Consider the following 15,484-nt stretch of genomic DNA (forward strand, 5'->3'; position numbering starts at 1 on the left):
AAGGATTTAATCGATAATTATTTTTGGATTAATTTGAAGTGTTCAAATTAATTAAGAGAATTAATTATATATGAGATATAATTAATTAAATTAATTATGTATTTGATACATTATAATAGGAGAGGAATTTAAATATGATTCAAATACGAATTATATGAATGAGATACATGTAATTGAATTTAATATAAATATGATTTATATTAAATACCATAAATAAGTTGAGAGGAATTAAAGATTTGAATATGATTCAAATATTAATTATATGAATGAGATTCATATAAGTGAATTTAATATAAATGCGATTTATATTAAATGTCATGTATTGTTGAGAGAAAATACATTTATAGGCTATATTGTATTTGATACAATTTATAACTATAGATTATAGGTTATATGGGATATAACATATAGTTTATATACATATAATAAGGTTGTTATTATATGTATAATTATTATTAATTTAATTTTATTAAATTAATATTAATTAATTAAAGAGATGGAGTTCCAACTTCCTCCCCATTTTCTCTATGTTGTGGGTTGTGTGAGAGAAGAATGAATTTGATTTATCTTCTTCCTAAAAACACTGAGAATTTTTTTTTTTAAAAAAAAAATGGCTCTGATACCAATTGAAGGAACTCTATGAGGAGAGAACCGTGAATGGGCGTAAGATCATCCCAATTTTCATTTTTCACTAAACATAAGTTTTACAGTTAACAAGAACAAGATGTGCATTTACATAAATTATAGCATGCAATATTAAAGGAAAACTTAGGGTTTCAAAAACCCTTAACTTTGAAGAACACTTTCTTTAAGAATCCCTCGAACAAGTCACGGACGGATCTCCTTCTCCAAACAGGACACCACTAAATGGAGCCTTCTGCCATTCTCAATCCCTAAGGAGAATACAAGAGGCACCGTTTAGTAGTGTCCCATTTAGAGAAGGAGATCCGTTCGTGACTTGTTCGAGGGATTCTTGAAGAAAGTGTTCTTCAAAGGTAAGGGTTTCTAAAACCTTAAGTTTTCTTTAGTATTGCATACTATAATTTATGTAAATACATATCTTGTTCTTGTTTAACTGTAAAACTTATATTCAATGAAAAATGAAAATTGGAACAATCTTACTTTTGCTCACGATTCTCTCCTCATAGAGTTCCTTCAGCTTCTATCATCGATAACGTGTTATTAATGGTAGCTTTTATCATCGATAACGTGCTATCTGTGTTAGCTTCTATCACCGATAATGTACTATCAGTGGTAGCTTCTATCAATGATAGCTAGTGACCACCTTATTGTCCATTTCCTTGTCCCTTCCAAGTATTCGTACGGTCCCTTTTCTTTTTTATAACTCTCAAGGGCACTTCCATAAAAACAACGAAAAACCAAACCAAACCCTTCTTCGTTTGATTTTGTAAACAAAGATTACAGTACACAAATACACAAATATTTCAATTTGTGCCCTTCATTTTGGGTCATCTATGCCATTTTTTCAAGTTTATTTATGATAGACTTACTCTTAAAGTCCTACAAAAAAATAATAAAAACTATTTGCTTGTTTGATATCGTTCGCATTTCTCATTTTTTGAGAAATAAAATTGTTTAATAACTATTTTCGTTTCTTATTTCAAACTTTTAAGATTTTTTTCTAAAAATGGTGTAAATCTGCGGACTAAAAAAATAGTTTCTTTCAAATTCATTTTCATTTTCTATTTATATTTAATGTTTCGTTATAATAATCAAACTCGATAATTGACTTCTTGGTGTTAAGTCACTTCTGAATTGGGTGTTTTCAAGATTTGGATATGAAACTCGGCCTCATAATTCTTGTAAAAAAAAAAGGAAGAGGCAAAAAATGGAAGCAAAAATCAGAGAAGGAAAAGAAAATTAAAAAAAAAAAAAAAGTGAAGAAGTAAAAATCGAATAAAGGAAAGAAAATAAAAAAAATTAAAAAGAAGAAACTAAAAATAATAAAAAATAATAAAGAAAGAAGAATGTGTGTAATAAGATAAAGGAGAACGAAACTGAAAATTAGAAAAAATTCAAAAATTAATGAATGCTTCCATATTTATAAATATTTTTTTAAAGGTGATATATTTTTTTTTTAAAAAAAAATCATATTTTACTCTTTATTAAAAGAAGGTTAATCCAGCTCACTTAGGCCTCTCTAGGCTAGGAGCTAGCCCTCAAATTCTCTCTCTTTATAGATATAGGTATTTTATTTTTAAATATTGGTGTGGGGCCAAAGATATTTTTGCATATATTCAAATTGAATGAGACAAGAGAATCTCATCAATTTGATTTAAAATCGATATATATATTTTTTGTTTTAATGTAATTAATTATAAAAATTGTTACTGTTGACATTTCAAAGTTGAAGCATCCATTAAATTAATTTTGTCTTTTGTAAAATATTTAAAACTAAATATGAAATTAAACAAAAATCTTTTCCTAATTAAACTTGATTAAAATTTTATCCTAATTAGGGTAGCTAGCATAATCGGGGCACATCTAGATGGGGCTTGGTGTATTCTACTATGTCTAATTTCATCCATAATAAGTAAGATGTCACAAATAATATTATAGGCTTTTCCAAAAAAAAAAAAAAAATTATAGATATAGAAATTAAAAGTTTATATTTTTTATTAAAAAAATTCATTAATAACACTTTTGAAAATCTGTGTTTAATTCTTAGTTCCTATATTTTAAATTTATTATATTTTGGTCATTGACCTTTCAAACTGTAAATTTTAGTCCTATAAGTTTCATATTTGTTAAACTTTAGCCTCTAAACTTTTAAAATATCGATATTAGTTTAAGAACTTCAGAAAAAAATAACCATTATAGTTATTTTTCCATATTATATGATTGTTTTAATTTATTTAACTTCCACACGTTGTTGTGATTAAGGGTGAGTATCGGTTGGTCAAAGTCGATTTTATGACCGAACCACCATAAAACCGACTATAGTCGGTTTAGCAAATGGTCAAACTGACCTCGATTGTCTAGGAGTAAAAGTCGGTCAATTTGGTTGATTTTATTCTTTGAAAATTCTTTTGGAACTTTTCGATTTGTAATTGTCCCAAACCGACACTGACCCACCCTTCTCCTTCTCCAATCGACTGACTTTGATTCGATCGGTCGACTCAGTTTTTTTGGTCTATCATGCTCATCCTTAGTTTAATAATTGACACATACTCCCTCTTAGTCACATATTCAATCCTCTATCTCCATAAATACTTACTAACAAGTGACTTATCTACTGTTAATGTGAAATCATTTTTTTTCTAAAGAATAAATGTGTTGAAAAGAAAACTAAGATAATTACCAAAATGAAACATATCTAAAAGGAATATAATAAAAAGTTAAAAGAAGAATTTGAGATTTTTAACTGAAAATATAAATACAACCAATGAACTTGCGACTTGTTTTTAAAAGAACTTATTCGAATATTTTGTACAAAAATGTTCAATGCAATCTTATAAATGATGTGTTGTTTTCCCTTCTCTATGCAATTTCAGCGAAAATCGCGAGAAATTTATGGTGCGTTTACTCATTATGAATGAAATTCGAAATAATGAAAATCGGTTTAATTTTTAAAAAGTGTCAAACTATTCATAGAAATAGTAAAAAGAAATATTAATAGATATAGATAGATTTCTATCCACGTCTATCATATTGCATCAAGTTTCTATCATTGATAGATACGAACATATTTTTATCCATTTTATCAAGGAAGATTAAATTATCTTTTTTTAAAAAAAAGTAATTTTTTATTCGTGTAAATGTATATATTTTTAGTTAATTTAAAATATAGCATATTATTTATTTAATTAGTTAGAAATATAGAAGGATATTAGGATTTAAACATTAAAAAAAAAAAAGAAAACTGTCTCAAAAGATTACATCATATATGTGATTTATTTTTTTTTGAAAAGGTATTGTAATTAAAATGTGAGGTGAAAGAATCGAACCTCAAATCACCTTTGCATGAGATTAATTCATTCCACAAAACGGAACCGAACGGAGCGCTTAATTACCGCCAGATCCCCTTCCCGCATTTACGTATTTTCTCATTGCCATGTTAATTCTCCCACTTTCCTAGCCTATCCCGTCCTTCTTCCTGGCAAGTTTTGAATGAATCATCATTCATATTCTTCATTCACCAATGCAATCGCAGTCCTTTCCCCTGCATACAGATCTCGCTTCCTTAACTGAATAACGATCATTACTCTCTTGATTCTTTTTTTCTAATAGAATTGCTGTTCAATTCATGATCCCTGCCGGGAACCATGTTGCATTCCGATATGGATATGGACTCATCGGACGCTCTCCGCTGCAAGCGTAACGACGGTGCTCGGTGGCGCTGCAAGGAGTTGGCCTCGCCTGGGAAATCTTACTGTGAGAGGCACTTGATCCAACTCATGAAGCAAAGTTTGAAAAAGGTGCGGAATTCTGGTGATAGAAGTTTCTATTCCGGGGGTAGTAGAGTTACGGAGGAGGAGGTGAGACCACGATTTGGATCGCAAGGGGAAGAGAGTCAGGATGAGCTAAAGCGGAATGGAAATATGGTGAGGAAGCAGAAAATGCACCTCTCTAATTGTGATAGAGAGAACATTCCTTTAAAGGAGGTTACAATCGCTATAGATTCAGGAAAATCTGAATTCACGGCTTCCAAATTGAGTAACGGCAAGGATAGGGCGGATTCTGCGAAAAGGCATGGCACGTCTGCGAAGCGAAAGAGAATTCATGTTGTAACGAATGGAAAATCGGCCGAGACGGTAAATTCAGAGCTCGATACTTATTTATCCGCTCGTTTTAAACGTCGCTTCCATAAATTGTTTCTAAAGAATGTTCTACTCCTTGTATGAAAGTTGAATGTAAGGTGTTGTTCTATTCAGTTGTGTGATGAAAAATGCTGCTCCGTAGTATGGTGATTAGTGAATGAATTTTTAGTCTTCAATCAGAGTTCAACTACTATAAGTTGTGAAAGGCTGTTGCTGGTTTGTTTTAAAATGGACGTTCACGTGCAGGATTTGCCAAATAAAAAGAACGGTGGGAGTTTGATGTGTCATCAGTGTCTGCGGAGTGATACAAGTGGGGTTATCTTTTGTTCAAATTGCCAAAGAAAACGGTTCTGCTATAAGTGTATTGAACGATGGTAAGAACACTGATTAATTTTAGCTCGTGTCTTCTGCAGTTAGATGGGTCAAATCAAACATAATTGTAGGGTTGCTTGCTTTTAGTTTCAGCCATTTTTGGTTGTCAAGGAAAAATTCTTGAAAATGGTTTTTTCTGAAACAGGTACCCTGATAAAACAAGGGAGGATGTTGAGAATGCATGTCCATGTTGCCGTGGTCACTGTAATTGCAAGGCTTGCTTAAGAGAGTTTGTTGAGGTAACAGTTTCTTTTACCTTGTACCCTCGTTTTCCAGTAACTTGAAGTTGGGTAGTCGTTGATGCACAATTACCCAATTTTTGTGGTTGTTTTATCCTAGTATATCGTTTTGTATTGACAGTTTGCTCCTAAAGAATTGGATGCAAGTGTAAAAGTAGAGCGATTAAAATTCTTGCTACACAAGGTTCTGCCTATTCTCAGGCATATTCAAAGGGAACAGAGTTATGAACTAGAGGTTGAAGGCAATATACAGGGTATATTGCTTTAAACAATCTGGTTTTGAGAAAATAAACTTCATTTCTGGACTTTGTTACTAAATAACCAATCTACATCTTTGTGGGTTTCAGGTGCTCAATTGAAAGAAGTGGATGTAAAAAGAATCAAACTGGTTCAATCAGAGCGCATGTATTGGTATATTTTCAAACTTATTGTTGTTAATATTACAATATTGCCGCAACCACTTGAATCTAGATATTGTCTGGGGGCGGGGGCGAGGGAGGGGGGTGTATTGAGGGGGTCCTTAAATTCAATACAGCCCAGAAGGCATAAGTTCTGTTACCTATTAATTAACATAATTCATTACATTTCTACTTACGAACTTGAAACCTGAAGACCCCTTGGATTTGACCTAGTTGTAATGTAATAAGATCAAAACCTCTATAGCCAAACTCGTTGTGTTGGGTGATGTTCAATACAGCCCAGAAGGCATAAGTGTCCAACTGAATTGACAGATGAGCAGTGGAGTCTCAACTGTATTAAAGGATTATGAACATCAAGAGGATCATTTTCAAGGATGACGTTAATGATTATGAACAGTCTTAATAGTTTTGTTGTAATCAATTGTACTGAAAAGCTTGATGTAATTTTGAGACCTTGTCATTTTACAATCTCATTTACACTGGTGTGTTGATTCTTGTCAACCCCATTTCTCATCGCTTTTAAAGGAACTTTTATCCAAAAGAAAAAAGATGGAAAAAAAAGAGGGCATATAAAGATTTGTTTTTGTGGTGAAATATTTTATTTATTGTACCTGTAGAGTTGTTGTTTACGTTTAAATAATTCTTATGAACACATCTTACATGTGAGCCCTGTTTTAGGTTTACTTTGTTCTCTATCTCCCAAACACATACACACATAAATGTATGCGGATACATGTTAGCATTTCTAATATTTATAAGTATTTGTTTAAGTTGTCTTTATTATCGTTATTCTTTTTCTTCATGTTGTAATGGGTCTTTCTCCTCTGTATTTGTGTACAACAGCATATTCTTATTCTCTCGAAATTAAGAATATGCAGTTTTTCAAAATGCATCCATACATACTGGAAAATGCATACTTTCTTTCTCTCCCTCAGAAAAACATGTTTTTATTTGACAGCGACAATTGCAACACTTCGATCTTCAATTTTTACAGAAGCTGCTTCAACCCAAACTGTTCTTACGATCTCTGTCTTAGCTGCTGTAAAGAGTTGAGGGAAAGTTTCCATTCTGAAGGTAGAGAAACAAATATTTATTGCAAAGTTTTTAGAAATAAATTTTCTAGTCAACGACATCATAAGTGCATCAATGTGATGGCAGGAAGAGAGTGTCGGACATCCACATCTAAGACTTCTGTAGGTGGCATGTCATCTAGTTCCCAGGTTTGGAGTGCGAATCCTGATGGTAGCATACCATGTCCTCCAAAAGAACATGGGGGTTGTGGGATTGCAAGTTTGGAGTTGAGACGTTCCCTTAAAGCTGATTGGGCTACAAAGTTAATTGAAGGAGCAGAGGGGCTTACAAGTGATTACACAGTACCTGATACTTGTTCTTCTGAAGGCTGTTCATCATGCTGTCTTAATAGTAATGAAGTCAGACAAGCAGCTTTCAGGGAAAATAGTCACGACAACTTCTTATACTCCCCAAATGCTGAAGATATAGTGGATGGCGATGTTAACCATTTTCGAAGCCACTGGATGAAAGGTGAACCTGTTATTGTCAGAAATGTTCTTGACAAAACATCCGGTCTTAGTTGGGAACCTATGGTTATGTGGAGAGCTTTTAGACAAACAGGTGCGAATGTGAAGTTCAAAGAGGAGACATGCAGTGTGAAAGCCATTGATTGCTTGGATTGGTGTGAGGTTAGTTATCAAATTGCATTCAAGTTATAATGGTAAAGGAAGTGTGTATAATTTTATTATATCCTTCTAAGTTCTAGTAGTAGTAGTACATGTTGTTTACATATCATTATTTGTAGGTAGAGATAAATATCCACCAGTTTTTTGTGGGTTACTTAGAAGGCCGTATGCACAGAAATGGATGGCCAGAAATGTTGAAGCTAAAGGATTGGCCTTCATCAACTTCATTTGAGGAGCGTTTGCCTAGGCATTGTGCCGAATTTATTGCAGGACTTCCTTTCAGCGAATATACCCACCCAAAATATGGTCTTCTGAATCTTGCTACCAAACTTCCTGAAGGCTCACTGAAGCCCGATATGGGACCCAAAACTTATATTGCATATGGATTTCAGGAGGAGCTGAGCAGAGGTGACTCTGTAACAAAGCTTCACTGTGATATGTCTGATGCGGTAATTTTTTAGTCATTCCATTCCAGCCATATCTTTTTTCCACCTTCATATAGATATTTTTTCCGCTTATTTTGTTGATAAGCCACATACACACACGCATAAAAATAAAAGGGAAACAAACTCATTTTTTGCATAACTAGTGGTGTAGGTGGATTTATGAATACCTTAGCTTCTTTTTTTTTTCTTTTCCCCATCTTGTACCCTTTCATGAAATTAATTAAATAAATATTAAGTAAATGGGCGATCAGGAGTAGGAACACAGATTTTTAGTTTATCAAAGTGCTTGGAAAAAGCGTGGGGGAGAAATCCTTTAAAATTGTTCTTCCTTTTGAACTTTTCTTTAGATATACAGTATATTATAATCTGAAAATTTTCTGATATGTAATTAATCGATGGGTGATTGTTGATTAATAAATGCATAAACATGAGATATTTAGCAAACATCTCATTATTTATGAGCCTGCCAGTCAGATTTTAAATTTGAAGAATCTGGTTTTGTATATTCTTTGCCTGCATGAGAAAATATCATACTGCATCTCCAAGTATATCATTCTCTGCTGATAGTGTTTTTTTATTGCATCTAATGTTTTTGCTCAGCATTGCTTACCGTTACAATAACTTTGGTAAAGGTAAATGTACTGACTCATACAAGTAAAGTTAATATTAAGACCTGGCAACGTGCTTTCATTGAAAAGAGGCAAAAACGTTTTGCTGCTGAAGATCGTTCTGAACTATATGGTGGAATAAAAAGTACATCTGATGATACAATAAGGGATTCTGAAAGTAAACAAAATCAAGTTGCAGGTCAGAAGTCGTGCTTGATGGGTTTAGATGCAACTTTTAGAAAAGGAGTTACAAAACCTGTCAAATGTGCAAATGCAGATCCATCTATGACTGAAAAACCAATAGGAGAATCAAAGTCGCAGAGCAGAGAACAATTTGACGAACATGAATATAACTCTTCCAATTTAACGGATGTTACTATCAGAAATTTATCTGTAGATATGTGTAGTACTGGTTCTTCGGCTGATATCTCTTGTCCAAATGGACCTAAGACTGCTCAGAAAGTAGTTATTGAATGTTCCCCCAGTCAGCACTGTGGTCAATCTTCTAATGATACTGGTAAAATTCATCATGAAACTTATGATTCAGAAAAAGCCTCAATGTGTAATGAAGTTAATGATCTAGGATCAAAAGATTCAATTATGAATGGGGCAGATGGTCATTTAGTAGATGATGAAAAAATGGAGGTTGCTACTGGTGGAGCTGTTTGGGACATTTTCCGTAGGCAGGATGTTCCCAAGATAGTCGGGTACTTAGAAAAGCACCAGAAGGAATTTCGTCATATAAAGTGCAAACCTGTAAATTCTGTAAGTACTTGCTTTGCTTAGTGTTAGCTTCATTAAGATGCTCTGTTCAGGAGATTTATTGCATTCATTTTGTGCTTTCTACAGCTTGTTCATCCAATTCATGATCAGACCATTTTCTTTAATGCAAAACACAAGAAGCAGCTGAAGAAGGAGTTTGGTAACTTTTCTTTCCTTATCCCACTGTTCTACCTATATGTATAGTTATTTTAATTTCTAGATTTATATGTAGGTGTTGAACCCTGGACATTTGAACAATTCATTGGTGAGGCAGTTTTCATTCCAGCAGGATGCCCTCATCAAGTTCGAAATAGACAGGTATTGACTAGCTAGCTACCTTCTATTTAGATTTTTGTCAACATTTTTGTAGTGCTATAATTTTGCTTGATAGTTGATTGAACTGAATGAAAAAGACAATTGAAAATGTTGGAATGATGAGGGGAGATTGGAGTTGTCTGGATATGCTGCTTTTATAAAAATAACTTTAGAATTTTGGGTCCTTCGTTTAGACAAGCCAGTTATGTATTTGACTTAATCTCATATTTTGCTCTCCTTTAATTGTTTTTTTTTTTTTCAAGTTTTGTTTAATTCTACATGTTTCGAATTTCCAATCAGTCGTGCATAAAAGTAGCTCTGGACTTTGTATCCCCGGAGAATGTGGAAGAATGCTTTCGGTTAACAGAGGAGTTCCGTTCCCTCCCAAAACCACATAGAGCTAAGGAAGATAAATTGGAGGTACCTTTATTTTTCACTACTTAATTTTCCGGTTTTCATAAGTTGGTTGTATCTTTATTTGAAGGAGCTTTGCATTTGAACTTGCCATTTATTTGAGTGTACTCCAATTAAGAATTTAAGAAATCACATTCAAATTGATTCTTCTTTGTTTATCAGTCAAGGATCTTGAGTTCTGTTTGAGATAGTTTTGTTGTTATATGAACTAGAATTATTTTATATTCCAGGTGTTCGGTATATGTAGCCACTCCTAGTTGTTAGGTATCTTTGACTATCTGTAGATATTTCCTAGTTGTTTGTCTTCTGTTTGAACTAAAAAAATTGTGTAAAAGGTAAAGATTCTCTTACTTAGATGGTTTACTATCACTAGAGTAGAATGAAAACCTCAGGACTTGGATGGGCCTTCGATGAAGTCATGGTAAAATTGTCCTAAATATGCTTGGAATTGGAAGGGCTGGAAGTAACAGCCAGAGTTTTCTTCACCAGTCTTTTGATGCCCCAATTCATTCATTGGGAAAAAAACTCGAAATAATCATTTATAAGTTCATTAAAAAACTTGCGTAGTTGTCAAAAATCCCATCGGAAGAAACTCAAAAGGTAATCCAGGATTGGGTGAGATGGGTGAGATGGGTGAGCAATAATTAACCTGTATACGGTAGTCCACCATGAGTCAAGGATGTAAACATCGTATAGAGTTTGGACTCTGGATTCTCAGTTAGATCACACGACAGGAGCCATATGAAGATTGATCGCTAGTGCCACCTACTTTGTGATGTTTTGAAAGAAGCATGCATTTTGAGGGAATGGTTTGTTGGGATAGTGTATCCGCAGGACCGCAACTTTACCCCAACCTTGGGTGAAATTCTATTTCAAAATTGTTCCCTATTGTAATTGGACAAACCATAATAATAATAATAATAATAATATTTTTTGACAACCCATAAATGCACTAAGTAAGATTGATATGGCATAGTTCACCTTCATCAGTTTGGAGGTTGAAATGATGATGAAGGAAATAAGATACCATGTATGAATAACTAATAGAATGTTTTAAAAGGCTATTTAGACTTACGCCTCGAGGCCTAGTAGCCTTGAGACTTACACCTCCATTTAACCTTAAAGAGGCCATAAAAGAGGCTTACACCAGACTTACGCATCGAGGCCTAGTAGCCTTGAGACTTACACCTCCATTTAACCTTAAAGAGGCCATAAAAGAGGCCATAAAAGAGGCTTACACCAGACTTACGCATCGAGGCCTAGTAGCCTTGAGACTTACACCTCCATTTAACCTTAAAGAGGCCATAAAAGAGGCTTACACCTCTGTCAAATTGCATTGCGCCTAAAAGTTTCTACAACTCATGTGATTAGGAATAATATTAATTTGCCTCATCAAGAGTCAGTATGGTTCTTTGTGAAACCAAATATTATCATGATGAAAAATGAGATGGTGGAAAGGAGGGGATGTATCGTATGTAGGTTGAATTTGAGATGTAAAGAAAAATGTCTGATCCACAAATAATTCTTATTTTGGCATCTAATTAATTTATGGTCACTTTTTTGCTCCTTTAGCTATTTGCATTTTCTCCATTGGCAGGTTAAAAAGATGACACTTTATGCTGCAAGTTCTGCTATTAGAGAGATCAGAGAACTGCTGTTAAAGCTTGACTGAGGTTTGTTTCATTCCTGATGATGTATGGGATTTTGATTCTTGAAATTGCGGTTCACTATGATGATTTTTAAGTTTTAAACATCTCATCTTACCGATTCATTGCCTAGCTCTTTCTGATTCTGGTGAATCATTCCATTGGGATACACGGAAGTAGTCTACGGAATTACCTGTTTACCTTTTGCTTCTTTTTGTGATTTATAGTTCGTGAGTGTGCTTAAATTTTTATTATTCTGGCTTTTTTTTTTTTTTTTTTTTTTCTGTTTTCTCAGTTCTTTTAGTATCTATACCAAACCCCATCATATTGTGACATGTGTCTGTTTATTAGAGTTGCTTCTTCCTTTATACGTGGCCTCTGCTTTATTTTAGGGATGCTGAAATCAATACATCATAATCTTCTTCTCTGTTCTTGATATTTCATTATAATCCTGATTATGTGGATCTTTGGGTGTCTGGTTCAATCATGGCCAAAAAGCCAACTAATGTCATGGTCTTGGAATAAATTGCAGAAATCCTTCCAGTTTCTTTTTGAGTAACACGGGAAAAATAGACGCTTCAATCCTCCCAGATACGAGCCACACGCTCAGTTGGCAAAATTACCTGCAGTGTTGGTAGCCCGTCATAATGTTTATATGTGGAAAGGTGAGGATATCTATGGAGCAACTTTGAAGTCGGCTCTCTCTTATTCAAGAAGTTGTGGAAGGCTGAAAATAGAAAGCTAATATTTTAGCTAATGAATAAACTGGCAAAAATTCCCTTCTTTATTAGACAGCAGAAGAAATGTGGATGCTGATAAAGAGCTTTCTCGAACTTTAGAACACCGGATCATTTGAAGTAGAATGGAGGCTTCATGATTAATGGCCATGGAATACTGTAGAAGCTTACTACAGTTTTTTTCATTGCCGTGGTAACAACTTGATCTTTGTGTGAACTGTGAATGAAAATGTTCAAATGTCGATGCAAAAGGAAAATTTTCTCTATGCCTTAGGAGACCTAGATGCGATTTGGTAGAGATCTCGGTTGTCAAGCCTCTACCTAAACATCAGAGAAGTATTGGCTGAAGTTAGCAGGGAATAGTCGGAAAAAATTAATGTCGGGGACTTCCTCAGCTTCGGCATCCCCTCTTAGATTTGAGTAGAGGGACCATTCTTCAAGGTTCTTGTAACTATGGATAATCCAGCTTAGTTTCTTGAACCTCTTGTCAAAAAGGTACTCAAAAACTGCCATTGAAAAGGGAAATTGTAGTATGGATATTGCAAGAAAACCAACTACTCCAAGGAAATATGTTGAGAAATCCATGGCAAACCAACCAATTCGGAGACCAGCTAGGGTCCTTAAGATTGAAAGAAAAAGCACATCGATTAGCACATTCTCCCGCAGAAGATATAGTAAGATAGAGCACAAGCAACTTGTTCAATAAAGGGTTGATCGGTTTACAACAAAAACTCATTGGACAAACTGCTTCTTTATTCCGATCTTCTCAGCAAGTTTCAACTACCACAACTAATGATCATACTGCCTCATTGTGTAGGAAGGTAAACTTCTCGACGCTCTTAAAAATAATATCGAAGACAAAATTTATGAATAGGCTCTAGAGTGTCAGGTCATATGATGTGTTATTTTTGACTTATTAAAGAACGGTCAAATTATGAATATGGCCCCAATGGTTTTCGAAGTTTCAATTTGGTTGTTATGATTTTAAAAGTTTCTAGTTGGTTTCTATGATTTGGGCCAAGTTTCAGTTTGTTCTCTATGGGTTTCAAAGTTCCAATTTAGTTACTATTGATAAGTCGTACCTCACAAATGTCCTATATCTATATTGGCTGTCATATTTAAATATGTGACATATTTTTTTACTTTTCGTACTGATAGTTGACAGTATTAGAATTCAGGGCTTAGTAAAAAGGTTTTTGAGGGTTAAAAATGGTTAAATGGTTAAGAGATTGCTTTGTGAAACCTAACAAAACTATAAGAACTAAATTGAAAATTGGAAAATCATATGGACCAAATTGAATCTAAGTTCATTGAGCCTAAATTGAAATTTTAAACTAAGCCCAAACCACAAATTCCAAATTTATAATTTAACCTTCAAAAACTTATTCCAAGATTAAGATTGTACAGATAGCCTATTGCTCCTTACCGTAAGTGGTTGGGGTAGGATCTATTTCTCTATTTAACGATTTAATTCTTGATGTTATTTTGTTTCTTCCTAAATTAAACTGTAATTCATAATCCATTATCAAGTTTACTGAAATGAAGAAGTACGTTGTTGAGTTTTACTCGCATGCCTTTGAATTTCAGGTTTTGAGTTCGAGGCGAGGGTAGTAGAAGGTTGGCAGTGTTAAGGAGTGCTCAAACCGCTACATTCTTAAACTAAGAATTCTACAAGGTTAAGAAATGACGAACCTGTTGGCTTCTCTATCCTTATTATTATTAATCATAGAGGAATCATGTTTCCACATAATGATTTTGGTCATCCAAATTTTTTATACTTGAAAAAACTTCAACCTTAATTATTCAATAAAGGCCTTTATTTCTCTTAATCATAATGCAAATTATTACCAACTGTGTAGGTGTGTCCCATCATCATATCCTCCTTTTGAATGTAAAACCTCCTATCCCTTGTCTATGTTACAAGTGATACTCGAGAGCTTCTAGGATAAAAAAAACGTTATTGGATTCAGATAGTTTGTGTCTATCTCATTCTTGCGCTGTTAGGCTGTTTATATGTATTTCTACTACTAAATAATGTGTGCTCATTTCATGGGGAGTGTCGAATAGAGAAGTGTCATCATAGATAGGGATACAATGAAGGTTTAAGATGTATAGTTTACTACTTTGCATTTTAAATAGTTCACAATTTTTGTTTTCACTAGTAATTTGATTGTTCTGGTGCGTTGTTAATACTAATGACGTCAAACATCTTACATGAATTAAATTATTTTATGCTTTTTGCAGCATAACTTAAATTGATAGTGGCGTGGAAGAACTTGAAGAGGAATCCATCTTGTTTACTCGACACACGGATCATGGATGCAAAGTGATCGGACCGTGTTCTAACACCATTTTTGTTCAACGTCATTGGACAATGTAAAGGTTTGATAGAAAATTTTGGTGGCTTCTCTTCTAAAATTGCATCTTAAAACATGCAGAATGGGTTAAATTTTGCTTCTCATAGGATAGTTTCTGCATACGGTGAAGCAAGCAATTGTTGGTAGTCCTCTACATTTTACTACGACATCTAGACTTTAGTATATAGGCCTGTTTTGATGATGGGGAAAAACTCATCTCCCAATGAAATAAGATGCAATACTTCTAGGTGAAATGGAAATAAAATGATTATCAAACGAAATTTATGCTAAGTTATGGTTTTTATGTAACACAGCTCTGGTTCTTAAAATTATTTGATCAATCATCACTTTCATACTATCTTTACTTTTCACTTTATTTTTTGTCCAATGCGTTGTCTAGCAGGGGCCTTTTTGGTGATGACACTGTTTTTTCCAGCACAAAAATCAAAACTTTTCATTCATATTTCCTAAAAAGTTCATAAAATGAAAACCAAAGAATACTGGCATGATTTGTTAAAAAGTTTATAAAATGAAAATCAAACAATAATAATAATAAATCTTATTTATGAAAAGACGAGAACCTAAGTTTTCAAAATTTTTGTAGAGAGAAGATTAATAGACACCAACGTTATAGAAAAATTAACCATAGAGATTAAGATTATGTCTGGTTTAACTTTTTTAAATATTTAAT

The 15,484-nt window shown here is 33.6% G+C and overlaps 1 protein-coding gene across 4 annotated transcripts; it reads left to right on the forward strand.

The window, feature by feature from the left end:
• Nucleotides 1-4,015: 4,015 nt before the first annotated feature.
• LOC120083001 (Transcription factor jumonji (jmjC) domain-containing protein) lies at nt 4,016-15,122 on the forward strand. 4 transcript variants are annotated; one of them, XM_090310468.1, is made up of 17 exons: nt 4,016-4,775; nt 5,028-5,155; nt 5,299-5,392; nt 5,514-5,646; nt 5,740-5,803; nt 6,770-6,885; nt 6,970-7,511; nt 7,628-7,957; nt 8,587-8,761; nt 8,840-9,327; nt 9,412-9,484; nt 9,557-9,642; nt 9,940-10,059; nt 11,651-11,726; nt 12,232-13,257; nt 14,024-14,111; nt 14,681-15,122. In XM_090310468.1, exons 1-14 carry the CDS (start codon nt 4,287-4,289, stop codon nt 11,723-11,725), a joined length of 2,913 nt encoding a protein of 970 aa, XP_090166594.1. In that variant the 5' UTR covers nt 4,016-4,286; the 3' UTR covers nt 11,726; nt 12,232-13,257; nt 14,024-14,111; nt 14,681-15,122. The 4 variants fall into 4 exon arrangements, with proteins under 4 accessions (XP_090166594.1, XP_038894401.1, XP_038894411.1 ...); XM_039038473.2 differs by having other exon boundaries at nt 6,770-7,511; XM_039038483.2 differs by having other exon boundaries at nt 8,587-9,327.
• The last annotated feature ends 362 nt before the right edge of the window (nt 15,123-15,484 follow it).

Source organism: Benincasa hispida, chromosome 1 (assembly GCF_027475165.1).
Source record: "Benincasa hispida cultivar pf3 chromosome 1, pf3_genome.v1.1, whole genome shotgun sequence".
NCBI lineage: Eukaryota > Viridiplantae > Streptophyta > Magnoliopsida > Cucurbitales > Cucurbitaceae > Benincasa > Benincasa hispida.